This window comes from Antechinus flavipes, chromosome 4, assembly GCF_016432865.1.
Source record: "Antechinus flavipes isolate AdamAnt ecotype Samford, QLD, Australia chromosome 4, AdamAnt_v2, whole genome shotgun sequence".
Classification (NCBI taxonomy): Eukaryota; Metazoa; Chordata; class Mammalia; order Dasyuromorphia; family Dasyuridae; genus Antechinus; species Antechinus flavipes.
In genome coordinates, this window is record NC_067401.1 from 237,557,280 (window position 1) to 237,577,717 (window position 20,438).

The window sequence follows — 20,438 nt, forward strand, 5'->3', positions numbered from 1 at the left end:
TTAAAGTGAGGAAATACTGGGTTTGAGTCCTTAATTTTATACAGGATATTTATGTGAGTCTTAATTTGTCAATGCCACAGGCAATTTTTTTAAGACTATAAATTATAGAGGAATTGTCAGTCTACATAAGAGATACATGCTATTATTCTTGCCAAACACAAATTTTTTGAGGGTGTGGACTGTTTTTGCTTCTGTATCCTCAATGCAAAATGAAAGGCAGGAGATACATGGGAAAAGGTAAGAAGAGAAGGTAAGGGAAGGCAAGGCAAGGCAAAGCAAGAAAAGACAAGACAAGTGTCTTGGAGAGAGGAAAGGGAGAGAAAGGGAAAGGAAGAGAAAGGAAGCAAAAAGAAAGGAAGGGAAAAGAAAGGGAGGGAGGTGAGAAGAAAGGAAAGGAAGGGAAGAGAAATGAAAGAAAGGGAAGGAAAAGAAAGGGAAAGGAAGAAAAAGAAGGGAAGGGAAGAGAATAGCTGGGAAAGGATAAGGAAGGAAAGGAAAGGCAAGACAAGTGTCTTGGAGAGGGGGAAGGGAAGGGAAGTGTAAAGTAGAGAATAGAAGAGAAAGGAAGGGAAGGGAGGAAAAGAGAAAGGAAGAAAAGAGAAGGGAGTAAGGGGGAAAGGAAAATAAGGGAAGGAAAAGAAAGGAAGGGAAGAGGAAGAGAAAGGAAGCGATGGGAAGGAAAGAGAAGGGAAAGGAAGAAAAAGAAGAGAAGGGAAAGGAAGGGAAGGAAAAGAAAGGGAAGAGAAGAAAAAGAAGGGAAGGAAAGGAAGGGAAGGAAAGAGAAGAGAAGGGAAGGAAAGAGAAGGGAAGGGATAAAAAAGAAAGGGAAGGAATGAAAAGAGAAATTAAGGGGAAAAGAGAGGGTTGAGAAGGGAAGAGATAAGGATGAGCAAGATAGGGAAGGAAAGGAATTGTAAGGGAAATAAAGCTAAGGTTTGGGAACAGAAGAGATGATAAAGAAAAGGAAAAGAAGGGATGAAGAGGGAAGAAAAGAACAGAAAGCTGCTATCCAGGTGTTTCATTTACATAGTCTGAGAATTATCTGTAGAATTAAGGAAGAATCTTAATAATTAAAATCTTTAAACAACTCTAAGCCTTTCTTTAATTACATTAAATGCTAAACTTTTGAAATTAGAAAAAAATGACTGGTTTGAATTTTACTCTTATTCTGATGCTTATACACCAGTTTTTAAGGTACCAGTAAGCAATTAATTAAAAGCAGCAAGAATAGCAAGCTCTGGGCCCATATCTGGAGCTGGAAGGGACCTCAAAGTCCAGTCTGCTCCCTTCATTTTATCTTTGTAGAGAATGAGACCCAGGAAGGTTAAATAACTTGTCCACAGTCATACAAGTACTAAGTTGTCAGAAGTAGGATTTGAATGCTGTTATTTTGACCCAAAAGCCAATAATCTTTCTTCTCTACCATGTTGCATGTAACTTAATAAAGTTTTGCAGCAGAAATTAAAGATGGGTATATTATTTGCTGGGAAGCTAAGTGGCAGAATAGATAGAGCTCTGGGCATAAAGTCAGGAAAACCTAAGTACAAATATGGTCTCAGACATTTACTAGTTGTATGATCCTGGGCAAGTCACTTAACCATGTTTACCTCAGCTTCCTTATCTGTAAAATGAATTGAAGAAGGAAATGTCCAGTGTCTTTGCCAAGAAAACTCCAATAGGATCATGAAGAATCAGGCACAATTGAAATAACTGAACAACAACTATATTTATATTGAAAATGGGAAATATTATTAATTGTAAATTTTTTAAATACCTGAATGTTAAAAACATTAATATCTCAATTGTAATATGTGTGTAATTTAGGAGTTGGATTATTTTAACCAAATGAAGATTTGTTGAATCTTCTAGAGAGTTGTTGAATTCAACTAAATAATTTGCAATCCTTACACTTAATAAATGCTAATCCTAACCTACCTATATACCTAAAGAGAGAATTCTAATTAATCATGTTTTCATTTTGTAGGGATCCAGAGGGCCCTCTGGAGAGCCAGGTATTCAGGTAGAATACTTACTAAGTCATTTGGTTAAGTAAATATAGCATGCTTAATAGACAGTAATTGTCAGAAGACTTCCATCATAAGTAATTATGATTTTTCTGTATTCTCAGGGTCCTAGAGGCCTTCCTGGGTTACCAGGAGCTCCAGGGAGTGATGTAAGTAATAGGTTTACATTCTAATATTTTGCATTGAGCCAATCTTTACATTTAAAAGATAATATTCTCTCTTTCTCTCTCTCTCTCTCTCTCTCTCTCTCTCTCTCTCTCTCTCTCTCTCTCTCTCTCTCTCTCTCTCTCTCTCTCTCTCACTCTTTTTCTCTCTCTTCTCTCTGTTTAGGGAGCTCCAGGGAGAGATGGGAAGCCAGGGATGCCAGGTCCCCCAGGTGACCCGGTATGTATGCAAGCTGAATCTAGTTTATGTATTTGAAATACCTAGATTTTCACACAAAAACCAAGTAGTTCTATCAGAGCAAATAGATTTTTATTATCACAGCTAATTAGAATGTTTCCTCACTGCCTGGTGATTTTGTTTGCTCCCATTATTTTAGAGAGAAAAATCAGATTGAGTCAGCATTGTTTTGTGATAAACATTCATTTTCTAGAGTTTGTGATTCAGGTAGAGAAGTTTGGCCCCAGCTGAGTTTGGGCATTTAATATCTCAATCCAATAGCAATTATAATCAAAATATATGTAAAAGTTTGACCCTTCCTAGTGTTAGATACTTAATAAATCTCATTATTTTCTGGCAAATAGCCTGGATTATTGTTAGCTATTATTAGCATTCATGAATGCTAATACTTTAAGAGATGGAAATAATGATTGTGATAATTAGAAACAATAAGTTTCTCAAAATTAGTTTAGATCAATAAAAGTTTTCTGATGTTTTGTTATGAATATATTCTTATTTTCATGTGACAATAAAATCCTCTTAAATAGCATCAGCATCAGCATTTCTATATATGAGGTCATATGAAACATGGCAATCAATCAATAATTTTAAATCAATCAATAATTTTAAATAATGAAGCTTCCATCTGACCTCACAGTATTTAACCATACAAATCTCTCACCTTTTCATACCTTGAACTCCTTCTGACTAAATGAGTTGAATGTGGATATATATTTAGTCTTTATTTTTAAATTTTTTAAGGAGTGAATCATTTTGTAAACTAGTAAATATCTATTTTAGCCTATAGAATAACCACAATAAAGGGCATTTTAAGGTGTAAACAAAATAAAATGAGCATTTTGCTAAGGTGCTAAAGGTCCCTCTTTAGCCTCATCTTGACTTCACTGGAAAATAAAAGTACAGAGAATTAATGTAAAAATTATTTCATTTTCTAAAGTCTGTGCAACTACTTTTCAATGGAGTAATTTTTTTCTCTTTCTAAATAAATTTTCTTTGTAATCCAGCCTATAATCAGTGGCAGTGTTTGCGGGCATTATCCCAGATAGAATATTCTCAGAAAAGGATAATACTTTCTTAATAGAATTCTTGGATCTCTCTTGTTTGAAACTCATAAATTGAAGGAGATGTGACCTTAAAATGGCATTTATTCTGATGACAAGGATAGAGCAGATTGTTAAAATTTGGAGTGGATTTTAGTGTTTGTTTATTTTTAAGTGTATTTATTTGTCCTTCTGTTCTTATTACAGATTGCACTTCCTCTTTTGGGAGATATTGGTGCTATGTTGAAGGTAATCTGTTATGTAATATTATATTTTTTGTTCATTTCTAAGGAAATAATCAGGACATTCTTACAAGATGGGGCTTGTTTAGTTTCATCAAGAAAATTAAATTTAAAAGGTAGGATGTGTATTATACGTGTGTGTGTGTGTGTGTGTGTGTGTGTATAATACACATCCTACCTTTTAAAAGGTAGGATATATATGTATATAATACACATTCTATCTTTTAAATTTAGATTTATATATATATATATGTATTCTTTAAAATGTATTTTACACCTTATAATCCCTCTACCTTGACTTCTCTTGGGAAAGTTACCATACACCTAGTACTAAAGTAAGCTATGGAAAAGAGTAACATTAGTAACCTGAACAGATTGTTTTCTTGGTCTAAAGGAATTTTTTTTTTCCTAATGGAATCTCTTTGCAATATTTTCTTAATAAGAAGTTACCTGCATTGCTCCCTTAATGGGAGCCATTATCCCATTTGCTATACCTGTTCTGAGTAAGTATAATCTAATAAGGAATAAACCCAAATACAGATAACTAGAATAAATATGTGAATTACAGATTTAGAAAACACAGTGGTGTGCAAGGTCAGAGAAGGAAGGTTAACCACCGCTTCTTTTCACAAAACTTAAGGGACCAACATATTATATCAAGGGATTATGCAAAAAAGGAGAGAGAACATGACCAAGCATGACAACTAGCTTGTTATTAAGTTAAATGGGAATAATTTTCCCCACCTGCAAATTCAAAATCATACACAAAGTTTTAATTTTTATTCTGACATTTTCCCTGTACTTCTTAAGATTTTAAGTGTGTTGGAGCAACTGGATATAAAAATAATCTATGTCTATATATGTTGTGAGCAGAAATTAAGGAGTCTAGTGCCACAAGTGCAATGCAGTTTCATTTTTTTTTTCTAGTCCCTGACCTTGTGGGGGTTATGTTCCACAGTTTTGTTTATAGAAATAGCAGCTTTCTTTCTATGAGACCTAAATCACAGCATCAGGTTAATGATCCAGTAATGAGAGGACTGTTTTCTTTCTAGGATTGTACATGCATTTTTATTGGAGGAATAAACATCAGAGGGCAGTTAGGTAGCCCCATGAGGGGGGTGCCAGTCCTGGAGTCAGGAAGATTGATCCTGAATTCAAATCCAGCCTCAGACACTTACTAGCTGTGTTACTTTGGGCAAGTAACTTAATCCTCAGTTCCTCACCTATAGAATGAGCTAGAGAAGGAAATTATAAACTCTCTTTGCTGTCTAAATGGGAATCATGAAGACAACAATAAACTTCAGTAGCTTTTAAACCTCATTAATTAAGAGCTGTTATTAGAATATCAAAAGAGTTTTAAAATTATCACTGAATACGTTTATTTTTGTTTACACCTTAAAATGCCCTTTAGTGTGGTTTTTCTATAAGCTAAAATAGATATTTACTAGTTTACAAAGTGATTCACTCATTAGAAAATTTAAAAATAAAGACTAAATATATACCCACATTTAACTCATTAAGTCAGAAAGGGTTCAAGATATGAAAGGATGAAAGATTTGTATGGTTAAAAACTGTGGGGATGGAAACTTCATCCTTCAAAATTAGTGATTGATTGCCCTGTTCCATATGATCTTACATATAGAAATGCTAATGCTGATGCTATTTAAGAAGATTTTATTGTACATGAAAATAAGAATATGTTCATAACAAAACATCAGAAAACTTTTATTGATCTAAACTAATTTTGAGAAACATTGTTTCTAATCATCACAATCATCGCATTCATGAATGCTAACTAGTAATAACTACCAATAATCCAGGCTACTTACCTGTTAAGTTTTCCTTTAAAAAATAATGAGATTTATTAAGTATCCAGCACTAGGAAGGGTCAAACTTACACGTATATTTTGACTATAATTGCTATTGGATTGAGACATTAAATGCCAAACTCGGCTGGGGCCAAACTTCTCTAGCTGAATCACAAACTCTAGAAAATCAATGTTTATCATAAAACAAAGCTGTTTTAACCCTTTGTTTCATTTAGCTTACTGTCTTCATTAGCATGGCCAGCTTTCAGCAGGACAGACTGATTTTAGCACACTAATGTAGGTACACAGGTAAAGCCTTTCAAAGGGTCATGGATCTGTTGGCCATTCCTTTGACCTGGATCACAAAATCGTTATGTTTATTGTTCCATCCAACCTCACAATTTTTAAGAATTTTTAAAAATACAATTTTTAAGATTTGCTATTTTTGACTTCAATAGAACTCTGGATTTAAATGACAATAGCAAAGATAATAGCCCAATTGGCATGAATATTACTGCCAGCACCCTGCATAGAATCAGTGCTTCAAAACAGTGAGATAAAGAATGTCACAATCCATCCATAATTTTCATATTTCTCCACAGAACCAACAAAGATCTCCCCAAGCTGGGAAAGAGCTCCTTCCAGGTCTTGTTTACTCTTTGTTGATATTAAGCCATACTACATCTCTCTGTTATACCTTATTCTGGCTACATGACTGGCCCACCTACTTTTCTAATCTATATGATATCTTTTAGACTGTATGGTCTGTGAAGATCATTACTAATAACAGTCTGAAAGGTAGTGAATAGGGTCCTGTATTTGGAGTTGTGAAGCCCTGGGTTCAAATCCTGCCTCAGTTATTTATTAACATTGTGACTCTGGACACCAGTCTCAATTTCCTCATATATGAAATTGGGATAATAATATCTGTGGTTCTTACCTCCAAAGATAGGATGAAGATATATTTAAATCAGATCAAGACTTAAAATGTTATATACTGAAGAACTAAGAACTGAACTACTTTCTGATCCTCACTATCCTCTCACACTTCCCTATTCTTTCTCATTAATAGTTCTTTTTCCTAGAATTCCTTCCTCCCATTTTGTTTGATGAATTCTTACTCAATTCTTTGAGATCTAACTCAAATGTCATTTCTTCCATGAAACCTTTTAATATCTTCATTAAAAGTGACAACCTTATCACCCTACCTCACTTGTCTTTAGAGCTCTCTGAACACTTTATTTTGGAACTCTCCCGTTCACATGTTTCTGATATATTTTCCTCCCACCAGACTCTTAGAGTATGTAATTATTCAGGGAGGACTAGCACTTCTGGTAGGAGAGAAACTTTTGGTGTCTTCCTATCATCAACTGTCATCTGTGATTCCAAGAAGCTGTAGCATGTGCAGTGGATGTATTCTGGTAAAAGTGGAATTGGCAGGAGGGCTAAAGCAGATTGCGTCTTTAAATCAATTGATAAGTTGGGGATACCTGTCCAAAGCACACTCTTAGTGGTCAGAATAATTCATTCCAGTAGGCATGAAGGCAACTGATTTTAGTATACTAATGTAGGTGTACAGGTTAAGCCTTTCAAAGGGTCAAGGATCACAAAATCGCTATGTTTATTGTTCCATCCAACCTCACAATTTTTAAGAATTTTTAAAAATACAATTTTTAAGATTTGCTATTTTGGGCTTCAATAGAACTCTGGGTTTAAATGACAATAACAAATAGAGTTTGGTCAGACACAGAAGATGCCAAAATTTATCCACCATACCCAGGACCACCACTGGACATCTTAACTTTTAAGCCCCTGAAATTAATGACTTTGGAAAAGAGAATGAGGCTGAGTACTTTGCACAACTCAGTCTCACTTTAAATTCAATTCACATATAAATCAAGACATCATCCATCATCCACTATTTTAGCCTAACATCATGATGCCTTTGGTCGTCTTTGAAAATGAAAGATGAACAACAATTGGACTCTTAGCTCATGGAGGAGAAAACTATATGTAATTTAAGCCTTACATTTCCTCCAGGTCCTAATACAATATAAATAGTCTGTACACATTGTCCTGGTTAGATTCTGTTAGGAATAGGAACTTCCTGCAATTTGATTTCCAGGAGGAATTCCCAAGTGAAATAACTCCCTTACCAATGCAGATAGGCTTGCATCTTTTTTATAATATATAATTTTAGAGAGTTGCCTAGAATACTGAAAGGAAGAGTAGTTTGCCAAGAGTCACATAGCCATTATGTGTCAGAGGTTGGTTCAGGTATTCTTGACCATAAAACTATTCTAGTATTTCTAACCTTATAAATATTTAACAAACAACTCTTCAAATAGCTATATCTACAGATATATAGATATATCTATTTGGGGAGTTGGTATATGTATTATATAAATATATATGTATATACAAAAGATACTCAAGTTTAATCTCTATTAATAAGATTTTGTCCATTGTTTTCTTAAGTCTAAACAATAACAAAACAATAAATCAAGCCCTGATTTGTAATGCTTGGCAATTTCTAAAATATAAATTCTCACACTGAACATTTAATAGTTGGCTCTCACAAGATACTCTCAGCTGGCTTCAGCACATCCTGATGTTGTTTCTCGATGTATGGATTATATTTTCTCAGGGGCAAAACAGGAAACTATTTTGCTTCCACCACTTCATATACACATACCCCAACTCATTCCTATTAATCATTCTCCTATTTTTTATTTTATCAGATCCAATGTTGTTATTTAGCCAACAAGCCAAATATGGTAATAATCAATTCTATAATTAAAAACCATATAGATCTCAAATCATCCTTTGTGCAATAAATGAAATATGAACACTGAATGTTGGAATTTCAAGTTGAACAATATGTAGAGAAGCAATAGAAATAACCTTCCTCTTGTAGATACAGTCCCATGAACTTTAGTTACAAAGAAATAAGGGATTTGCATATTTGTGACTACATTGTACCTCCATATACTACATCCCCCTATCTCACCCCCAGATCATCCTGAAGGAACTATGAATTCTGTAGTAGCAGAGACAAGGATTTAATTACCTTTGAGTTTCATATAGAACCCAAAACAGTGCATTACATGCACTATACGTTTAAATAATTGTATATTTTAAAGACTTGTGATGTCATCCATGTGTATATTCTTTGCCAATATACATCTTATACCCATTTTTTTTAACTTGACTAGCTTTGTTCTTAAAGGACAGATATAGACTCCTTTGATATGTACTCATTAATATATGATATTGCATGATGGTTTTCTAGTAGTTCTAGGATACTGTTGTTTCATATTAAGCTATCAGTCAACTAAAGCCCCGAAGGGTTTTCCAGAGGGAAAAAAAAGGAAGAAGGGGATAAAAGGAGAGAGAGAGAGACAGAGAAACAAAGAGACAGAGAAGATACATATTCATACACACACATAAGTATTATTAGAAATCTAAGCCACAGAAAAAGAGTGCTAAATGAAGTAAATACAAAGACAAAAGTAAACTAGCCCTTCCCCTCAAGGAGATCATTTTCTAATAATATATCTATTTAGGTATATACAAATCAAAAATAGAGTAACCATGAAGGGGAAGGCATTAGAATCTTGGAAGATTAAGAAATGCTTTTCTCAGTGGGTAGCACTTGAACTGGGTTTTTAAGGAGAGCAGGGATCCCAGTATGTGGAAGTAAGGCAGTAAAGCACGTCCAGGCATGAGTAGGAGCTAGTACAAAGACATGGGGCATTGGAGTATTGTATACAAGGAACAAAAAGTACAAGGAACAGAGATACAGTTGTTGTAGAGTACATGAGAGGAAATATAAGAGGATGGAAAGTCAGGAAGTTTCAAATTATGAAGAGCTTTAGCTATATGATAAATTTTATGTTTGTTCTATATTTTAAGTCCAAGCATTAAAATATAAAGGAGAAATGTGGAAACTACAACTGGTGGCAAATTATTACCTAGAAAAGGAATCAATAAAGCAAAAGAAAAGGAATTTCCTTTAAAATGTTTTTAACAGTTTTTGGATTTGATGTAAACTAACATTTATTTCTCTAATGAATTTCTCCCCTATTAAGTAAATTTATTTCAAATCACATTCTTTTTCCCCAATATACCTTTGAGTAAAGGAGAAAATCTTTTATCGTAGATTTTTTTTTCATATATTCCAGTGTTTGTGACAGCAGTAACTTTTAATCTGCATCCTTATATTGAAATTGAAGCCAGATTTTTAGGGATTTGACCAAAATGTGCTTCCTATACATGACTAAAGTCAGTAGATTTTTATCCATTCCTAACAGAATGTTTGTGGCAGCTGTCATCCTAGTATCCCAGGGTTAAAAATTGCCAAAGGAGAGGAAGGAGGAGCTGGGGAGCCTGGAAGAAATTATTATGCAGCAGGGAAGGTAAATTCGCACATTCTATTCTTCTTACCATAGTCTAATTAGTATTAATTTTTATAATATTATGTTATCTCATTTTACTTATCTATAAGCTCATAAAGGGGGACACTGTCTCATTTATCTTTCTATATCCACCAACATCTAAAATAGTATATTGTCAATAGTATTCAATTAATAAATATTTGTTGAATTAAATCATACCTAATAGGCATTTAATAAATAAATCCTGAATGTGTACTTTTTGTGGAGTATAGATATGATGGTTTCCTTGATGTGCATTCTTAATTTTTCCTTTAGGGTGATACTGGGCCAAGAGGCCCTCCAGGAATCCCTGGCAGAGAAGGACCAAAGGTAAAACAATTTTTTTTATTTTTAGCTTTCCTATTCCTCTGGCTCAAATCCTTAATTCAGAGTAGAAATATAAAGATGTGCAGAAACCACATCAGTTCTTCTGTGGGAACAATGATTTAAAATGAAGCTAAATTGACATGGTTACGTAGGTTGAATGTTTTGACTGATGTCTGGCTCTTCTCTGAAGTTTGGTCAGCATTTTCAAAGCTGCATTGTTCTAGTGTTTTTCTGGAAAACAATAGAATGATTATATGATGTCTTTATAGGGAAGCAAAGGTGAGCGTGGATATTCTGGATTACCTGGTGAGAAGGGTGATGAGGTAAACATGATTTTTCTTTTAATTATATTTTCTGTTATTCCTAGTGATGAAACACTTAGTAATATATAAGACACTACCAAGTACAGAATTCCTCTCCAATAGGTTGGTTTGCAATCCATGTCAAATTGGAATTAATTGGTCAGTTGAAAGACTCCTTTCTTTCCTCTTTTCTTTCCTTCCTTCCTCCCTTCCTTTCCTTCCTTTGTTTTTTCCTTCCTTCCTTTCCTCCTTTCCTTTTCTTTCTTCCTTTATTCTTTCTCTCCTTCCTTTCTTCTTTGCTTTCTTCTTTCTTTCTTTCCTTCCTTCCTTCTTTCTTTCCTTATTTTCTTCCTTCCTTCCTTCCTTGCTTCCTTCTTTCCCTCTATCCACATAGGGCATCATACCCTTACCTATAGATGCTCTTAAAAGCAGGTGTTTTTTTTTTTTTTTCTCTTTTGTACTTCTGAATCCTCCTAAGATATGTGGGAGTTTACTCTCTAGATTTCTTTCTTAGCACAGGCCTTAAACCAAAATCAATGTGATTCTAATCCACCAACAGGTCCCAGGTCAAGCCCCATTTGGTCATTGTTTGGCCCCTGACTCAGATTGAATGTAAATAGCAGTCATTTCTGCTTTGGCCAGAAATCTTTAAGGTCTCCCCCTCCCAGATTCATTCATTCATTCATTCATTCATTTAGACTTTTTTTGGACTAGGTGAAAGAGAAGATTCTTTGTCTCAATTGCTACCTAGTCTTAATCACCAAATGGATGCAGTCTCAATCAAACTGAGACCTGTTGAAGACTTTAGCTTAAAAGGGCCCAAGTCTCCCTCTGCATCTGGGGCCATCTCTATCTATATCTGGTCCCTGGTCCCAGATGACTCTGGAGGGAAAGTGAGGCAAGTGACCTTGTACAGACCTCCCTCACTTAAATCCAATTCACTTGAATGTCATGGCAATACCTTTGAGAACGAAGGACAAACAACAAACAGTCTTAAACTGCTAACAAAGTAAGAAAATAAATTTTTATAAATGTCTTTGTGAGTTTCAAAACCGTTTTTACTAGCTGATTTTTCACATAACAAAATATATTGATGTTTACTGCTAGCTTTTCCATTTCAAACATGAAGAAAATTGAAGCACTGAGTAAAATGACCAACTGAAGGTCAAATATGGTTTTGAAATAATGTCTCTGAATTTCTGCTCTGGGCCACAGTGATATTCAGAATACAATTCTGTCCATGTATCACATTAACTCTTGGAAAAAATAACAATTATGATGATAAATTGTTGTTTATTTAGGCAGTTTTGAAACTAATAATTCTTAATGAAAATAAGTAAACCATCTGGCATATGCTAACCTTGATGCTAGTACAGGAAGCCAGCATACCATGAAACAGATTGGTTTTTACAGGTGAATCTACCTATCATTTTTGCCAACATAGTCATCTATACTTTATTCATATTATCGGGTATTATCTGCATTAATTTTTTTCATTTGTATTGATGCTATTTTGGAAAGAACTTTTTTCCAAATTGATGTTTAGGGACAATGATTTTTGGTTTTTATTTTCACCCATAAATAAAGCACTAAACGGATTTTATTTTCAACATAACAAGAGTAAACAAGTTTATGCTTCCTTAAATTCCTTAGAAGACTGCACCAAAGTACAATAACAGTAACAGATTTTAAATGGTCCAACAGCTTTTAACTGCCTAGATTCAAGAGGTAGATTTTGGAAGCAATTGAAAAGGTAATAAGAGAAAGGCCAGGAAATAATTGGAATTTGGTTTTTTAAAGAGGCTTCAAGGTAAATTCATTAAAAGTTAATTTTTATTGATTCTGTAGGGTACTTTGCTCTTTTCTTTGTGGACTAAAAAGCTATTGCATACTGCTCCACTAGAAATAGCTACTGGTTCTAATGTATTGCATAAGGAGTCCATAACATAGAACACAATAGAATTCTCATACAAGATTTTACTCAAAGCTATTAATAAATTTAGGGATTCTAGTGGAATTTAGTGGTTTCAAGTTACCAGCTTCACAAGTGATGACATGATAAATCAAACAGAACCAACCTATTAATTTAGCTTTTCCCTGATTATTCTCAGCCATGAGCAGAAATTATAATTTCTAAAACTAATTTTTTTCAGAAAAAATAATATAGCTCTACACTCTATCATTATAACAATATGGCACAATGGCTTAAGAGCTAGCCTTTGAGACAGGCATTCTGTGGGTTCAAGCCCTATCTTTGATACTTACAATTTACTAATTTAGCCATGTGGCCATGGCTAAGCAAAACATTTAACCTCCCTATGCCTTGCCTTAGGCAAATATTTAGATATCTGAATTGCTAATATATACTGGTGTGGGAGTTTTTCCAATGGTAGTTCTCACTTGTGTTGAAATCAGTAATCCAAAAATATCTTTCTCAACCCACCTACCCCCAATCTATTAGTCAAATAAAAGACAACATATGTGAATATCATTTTCCTCCTTGCTGAAAAAATCTGTCCAGTTGCAAAATACTTTTATATTTTCAAGTCTTCCATTTCTCATTGCTTCTTCCTCTAACTGAAGGTACTTTTAGAGAGAAGTTACATGTACATTGCTTATGGCAAAGTGACTTCATTTGTCCAATGCTCATGATTTACATTTCTGCAAAATTTATTGCAAATACCAGGGGAACAACTTGTTAGAAGCTGGTAGAGGACAGACACACCTCTTTCAACACAATGGACTCTCACTTAGTGCTCAAGGCTTACTAAGCATGTTTTCAGGATAATATGGATAATTAAGATATGGGGAGCTACTGTCAGCCATGAATTATTACAATGGGAAATAAATATTCACTAGACAATTACTGAGGCAAGACTTATGAGCTCAAAATATCCAAGCAATGAAGGGCCATAGCTCTGATGATCCCTGGATGGACATATAGTAAATTTTAATTTCTACTCATGGTTGGTACCCTGTGCTAAATGGAGTGCCCTACTACCTATGATGTATTTGTCTTCCTCAATGACCAGCTTGTCTCTTAAAATTATCTTATTGCCCTTTATGAATCCACAGTAATTTCTATCTATGCTACAACATTTCAGCTTGTTCAGAGAAAGACTGCTGAGAATGTATTTTTTTATTTATGGGCTGCAGTTTATTTTAAAGTTTAATGTGGTCATCAAAGGTTAATGAGCCCCAAGCTTATAAATTAGAAAATCTTGAGACTCATTCAGCAGCTATAGACTGATACAATGGTCAGGAAAGAATTATATATGAAATAGAATACACACACAACTTTATAAGAATAGGAGGATTTTTAAAGGAGCCTTCTATGATATTCATATTGTCTAATCTATAAATAGTATCTTTCTAAAGGAAAATGTTTCTTTTTATTAGAGAGATTGATAATGGGTTAAAAAGATGCCAAAAATCATATTCTTGGTTAGGTGAGACACATTGTTATACTGTAACATATATAGGGTGTCCCCAAAAATTTAGTTTTTAAATTAGCATTTTAAGCTATTAAAGCTTTCAATTGCCCTAAGAAATTTGGAATGTCTTATATACCATGAAAAGCACCAGTTGAGCTTTGAATCAATCCTATAGCCATACAATTCTGTGATCTTGGATAAATAATTGAAGTTTCTTTCCCTGGATCTCAGTTTCTCTTTTTCCCCTCTCTTTTCTCTCTCTCTCCATCTCTTTCTCTGAATCTCTCTCTAATTCATTCTTTCTCTTTCTCTCCTCCTACTTCTTCTTCCTTCCTTCTTGTCTTGCTTCTTCCCTCAGTATTATTATATCATATTATTTGAAATTTGGAGGGATCTTACAAATCATCTCATCCAAGCCTTTTATTCTATAGATGCTAGAACCGAGGCCTAGAGATAGGACTTTGTAGTGATATCAAGTATTATGAAAAACAATAGAAAAAATGAGTTGCTAATTATTATATTCATCTATTTTTATCTTCATATATTAATAGATAGTTGGCAAAAATATTCACATATGTGCTCATGTAAACTTTACAAAAACCCTAAGAAGTTAAAGCAGACATTATTATTCCCCTATTTGATAATTGAAGAAAATGAGGTTCAGATAATTTAAATAAAATGTCATTGTTCTCATTTTTCAGTCATGTTCAATTCTTAGTGATCCCTTTGGGGGTTTTCTTGGTAAGACATAAATGATTTGCCATTTTATTCTTTAGCTCCTTTTACAGATGAGGAAATTGAAGCAAACAAAATTAAATGATTTGCCGAGATTCACATCGCTAGTAATATCTGAAGCTAGATTTGAACTAACTCTAGACCAAGCACTCTCTCCACTGTACCACTTAATTGTCCCTAAATAAAAATATTGTCCATTACCTTAACCCTTGTAAAAAAAAATTCAAAATAAAAACATTATGTTACTACTTCTTAAGCAGTATCATGAAACCTATGAGATCTTAGTCAAGTCACTTTACTTCTTGGTTTTCTCATCTATAAAATGAAGGAATTAGACTAAATGATCCCTTTGGACCTTTCCATCTATAAGTTTACAAATCAAATTCAGATTTGCTTATAGACTGAAATTCCTATTAAAAAACAAAATTAATCTAATGTTTTTAAATGTTGAAAAGCTGTTTCTGTCAAGAAATCGTCTTTAAAAACCCTCTACTAGCTGATTAATAACATTACTTCAAACAATTTCTGTTCTAGGCTATGATTTGACATTCATGAATTAAATGTGAAAATCAGAGCCATAACTAAAGTACAAGAAAGAGTTTTATAAAACATTTATTCAATCAGAAAACACTTTTAACTAACAATTCAATGTATTCTTATAATGCTTGTGATGAAGCAATTCCTAAATGAACTCAAAAGAACAGGAAACTAGTAATTTTTAAAGTCCGTTACAAGTGCAGAATTCTGTTTTCCTGTGACCCACTGGTCCTAAAAAATCCTGAAGTGCTTTGGGAATGATCAAAAAAAATCGGATTATGGTGTATATAACTTTAATGTTAAGTATATTTCCTTGCATGCATAATAATTTTTTTAGTTGAGTAAGTTATGGCTGATATGAAGTACAGGTGTACAATTATTTTATTCTAAAATTATATCCATTTCAGGGTCTTCAGGGAATGCCAGGCACTCCAGGAGCCCCAGGGCCTGTTGGACCTGCTGTAAGTGTTTAGGGTAACTGTTTTGTTTCACAAGCTACTTCCTAAGATATATAGATATGAATATAGTATAGGGCTACAGAAAATGTAGATCCATACCAGTTTTCAGTCAGTATTATTTGCCATCCTTCTGAGCATTAGGAAATTTCCATTAGTTCATAGAATAAGAATTTTATCCATAATTCAACAATAAATTCATTTTAACAAGCTCTTGTTAAAAACCTGATATTTGTAGAGCACTTTTCATGTCTTAATCAGGAAGAGAATTCCTCAATGGTCAACAGCCAATCTGGGGGGTGAAAGATGTCTCTAATGGAAGTCTTCTCTGCCCCCAAAGATAAGATGTATGTGGAGAGTCTTTTCCTCTTCCCACACCTGTCCTTCTTGTGCTTCATTCTACATGAAATTTTCCCCATTGATTATTTGATCTTCATTGTACTTCTAATCTTTGCTACCAATGTAACTCTCAATTGCAATGGTCTTCTATAGTGTAAATTAGTCTTGATTCCAGACATCACTTTTTGGGAAATGGACTGTACTTTGTTGATCTTTTGTGACCCTCCCAGTGCCCAGCAAATGGGCAAATATTGGTTAAGAAATGAGTGATTGGCTGATCGATTTCTATTTATTCAGTTTCAGTGTTCAGTTTCTCATGGGTCTTTAATAGTCACTGCTGCAAAGTGACTCAACTGATTTTACATGCTTAAAAACAACAGGTATTAAAAAAAAAATACTTAACTAACTCCATGCTAACCCCAAGATTGGTGGTCCACAAAAACTTCCTGAATTGAATTCCCATAACCCATAATTTTATTTGTCCTGCAAGTTAAATAGTGTTTCTCATGCAATATGTATGGTGATGGATATCACTTTTCTTTTACCATAATGCAGAGTCTTTAATTCAGGCATTATCCCTGTTTCTCAACAGCAAAGTTACTGCATTTTGAAGATAAACTAGTAATTGGATTAGATGAGCTAGGAAGAGTTTTTTTTTTTTTTTATTCTTATAACACTGAATGAGAAACTTTGTTCTGTGTCAGCACAATCCTACTATATCCTAGAAATTTTGTTCTATCTCTATACAATCCAATTGGTCTATAGGAATTATTTTTCTTGCGTGTAAATATGATCATATCACTCCTTATAGCTCAAATATTCCTCTTTCCCATTTTACCTGTTCCATCCCTATTCTTATTTTATTTCATACTCATTTAATTCATACTTGAGTCCAACTCAAGTGCTGCCTCCTTCATCAAGTTTTTTTTTTATCTTTCTACTTCACCTCCTAGGTTGCTAATACTTTTTTCAATCAGATCTCAGATTTTTTTGTAATTTCCTTAGCATGTACTATTAGATTATTACTATCTTTATAAGTGTCTTATCCACCTACTAAATTGTAGGTTCCAGAAGATGAGAAATAATATTTTTATCTAAATTTTGTGCCTGTCCCACTGACTAGAACAGTGTTCTTCATATATGAAGTAATAAAGAAATGTTTGTTGTTACTAGGGGAGGATTTAATTAGGATTATGCTATAAATGGCATGGATTTATATGCTATTAGGTTCCCTGATGTTCTTAGGGTGTGGCCAACAGCTGACATTTCTAAGTCACTTATGTTTTACACATAATCATCATAGACCCAGCTTTCACAAACATAAACCTAATTGAAAATTATGTCTTAATATTAAAAGTGAAGGTGGAGGCTATTAAAGTAAATATGAAAATGTGGTTCTTAATACTCCCAAGAAGGACTAAAGTTAGTTTTTATTTTCTGTTGACATGATGCAGATCATATAAACCAGTACAGAAATCATTCTTTCTCCAGTTTCTTGAAGTATTTAAAAAGTTGACAGCTTTCAAAAATTATAGCCCATTTAGTAAGACATAATGGGTAATGTTATGTAAATTACCATTTAAACAGCAAGTCTAAATTCTTAGCTATATCAAAAGGTTCCAATTAAGGTCACTACATGTAGTTGGCCAAGGTGAAGAAAGCAGCCACAAAATACAAATTTTACCTTTTGGAAGGCTTATCAGTCGAATGCAGCTGTTCTATCGGCCAGAAGAAATGTAAACTTTTAGGACTGATTTAATTAGGACCAAATGACCTTCAAAATGGGTAAGTTTTAGTAATCAAATCTAGTGTCATTTTATTGTTTTCCTCATAAACCAACTTGGTTGTTACAGGGCTCATTGGGAAGAACCGGACATCCTGGTCCTCCTGGAGCAAAAGGTGAAAAGGTAAACCCCATCAAAAACACAAACACACACACACACACACACACACACACACACACACACACATATGTCTCTGTATATATACATGTCTCAGAATATATATACATATACATATATATATGCACTTTTTGTGTGTGTAACTACGTATTTGTCGTGTATGAATGTGTGTATATTTGTGTATATATCTTTTGGTATATGTGTGTGTGTATGAAATTGTTATAAACTCAGGTGCTAGCAGGACAAGACAGGCAGAGAAAGTCAAAGTGGAATCTCAAGAGAAAACCAGAGGGCTGAGTGAAGTTTGGAATGAGGGTATCTGAACATGGCAGCAACAAAAGCAAGTCCACAAGGAGGGGAGCTTAAAGATATCCTTCCCCCCTCCATACTGAGTGGTCCAGACACAGAAGATCCTTTTACAAGGAAGAGAACAGACAGGATCTAAGCACATTAGGCAAGAAGGTCATGAGGTCTGTCTGTCAAAGCAGAAACAGGAGCATTAATCAGAGGGGGTCCAAACAATTGACAAGGGCATAGGGCAGAAGATAGAAGGGACCACTGAGTAATCTTAGCTTCTAAATCTAGGAGAATTGAAAGGAACTGAGAGGAGATAGTAGCATGACATCACACTGTCCCAGTGAAAGTTCATTGTTTTTTAAATTACCAAATAACATCATTGAAAAGAAATGGGGCATAATGGTTGTGAGTAACAGAAAAATGCTAACATAAATTTTAAAGACACAATGTGCTTATTCTATAGAGTTTTTGAAGATTTGCACTGACAATGTCACAAGGCACCCCCCCTTTTTTTTTTTCCATTCCCCATCCTCTATGGAATCCATTCAGTCATTCCATTGGCTTTGAAGTTAATGGGAATTCCACACTCAGATAAGCTTTGAGGCACAAACCAAGATGAAAAATGAGTTTCAATTGTAGATATTGTGCAAGAAAGTGTCTTTTAGTGGTCATATATTTTTCCTTGTTAATTGACTCATGGAAACTTTGGCATAATTCCCTGAAGGACATTTTGCCACTAGTCACTCACATTTAACAGGTTTTAGAGACACCCACGAGGATGGACTACATGGATGTAATGTGTTTAAGCAAATGCAAAGATTTGGTTTCTGAAGGAATGAGAAGCTTCAAAAGTTGCAAAGTTGTTTTTTTTTTATTTTAAAAATCTGTATTATGCTTTATGTGAATATTAAAGATGGTATAATACTTGTATGAAAAGTTGGCCACCACATATATTTGACCCATATTTAGGAAATGAACTAACATCATGGACCATCAAAACACTTGAGTTGTATAAATAGGAGGTATATAGCTTTCCATTTTTATTTTTTGGGACAGCATAAAGAACAATGGTTTTTGAGTCAAGAGTTTTAGATTCTGCCTCTAACACTACCATTATAACTTTGGGAAATTAATCAACAAACATTAAGTGCCTACTATATGCCAGGCACTGTGTTAGATGTTAGGGATTCAAAAACAATACATGGGATAGTCCTTAATCTTAAAGATTTTACCTTCTCTTGCCCTCCCTGAACTTCAGTTTCCTCAATTGTAAAATGAAAGAGTTAGAGTAGCTGGCCTGGGTGTAGTATTATGTGCAAAGCCATCCACAAATTCTGCTGTTGTTTCCTATAGATACAAAATTATTGTTCAGAGAAAAACTAGGAATATTAGAATACCTTGAGATTAATGTTTCTAAAATCACTTGGATTTTAGAATTAGGAAAAAAAACATCTTGGAGAAAAGAAAACTTCTGAATTGTGTTAAAAATTATGAAATACATTACCTCATATTAAATTCTAAATTACTTCTCTCATAAATTTTTCATCCTGATTCTTTAGAAGAGAATTATGTTCCAGATAATTTTTAGTGTAAATTCCCCCAAAGGTAATATTCTATATTTATTACTTATAGTTAATAGTAAACACCACATTTTTTTCTTTTTTTTAAATTGTGCCTGTGATCTCATTAGAGAAATTCCTAGTGAAAAATTCTCCTTTAACAATCTAATCATTACCTGGTCTGTAATATATAGTTATAGAAAGTTATCTGACACTCTGAGAGTTAAGTAATACGCCCACAGTGCTACACTCAGTATGTATCAGAGACAAAATCTGAACTCAGGAACCAGCTCTCTGTCTACTCTCTATCTACTATACTATATCTCTACTAAAAGCTGTTTATTATGATTTTTTCCACAATTTTACATGAATATTGCCCTGAATACACAGAACCTTACATAGAAACAGTGGGATCAAGGTAGAAACAAGCTTACAGAAGGCAGAAAAATCTCTCTACAGAAGCCTCACCATATACATTAAATGTGAAAGGTTGTTTTTGTCAGTTGTTATTTAGAGCAGGAATAAGACTATCTTGGGTGGCTAACTCACTATTTCTGTCACGTGAACATAATTCTTACCAAGAAGAATGATAGAAGAATA

General features: G+C 33.9%; 1 protein-coding gene across 1 annotated transcript in view; it reads left to right on the forward strand.

Moving 5' to 3' along the window:
• The window catches only part of COL19A1 (collagen type XIX alpha 1 chain), a 347,108-nt gene that overhangs the window by 270,154 nt on the left and 56,516 nt on the right, over positions 1-20,438 (forward strand). The window contains exons 24-29 of the mRNA XM_051996709.1: positions 2,129-2,173; positions 3,674-3,715; positions 10,229-10,282; positions 10,549-10,602; positions 15,695-15,748; positions 17,935-17,988. Coding sequence (XP_051852669.1) covers positions 2,129-2,173; positions 3,674-3,715; positions 10,229-10,282; positions 10,549-10,602; positions 15,695-15,748; positions 17,935-17,988 — 303 coding nt within the window. The remainder of the gene's footprint in view (positions 1-2,128; positions 2,174-3,673; positions 3,716-10,228; positions 10,283-10,548; positions 10,603-15,694; positions 15,749-17,934; positions 17,989-20,438) is intronic.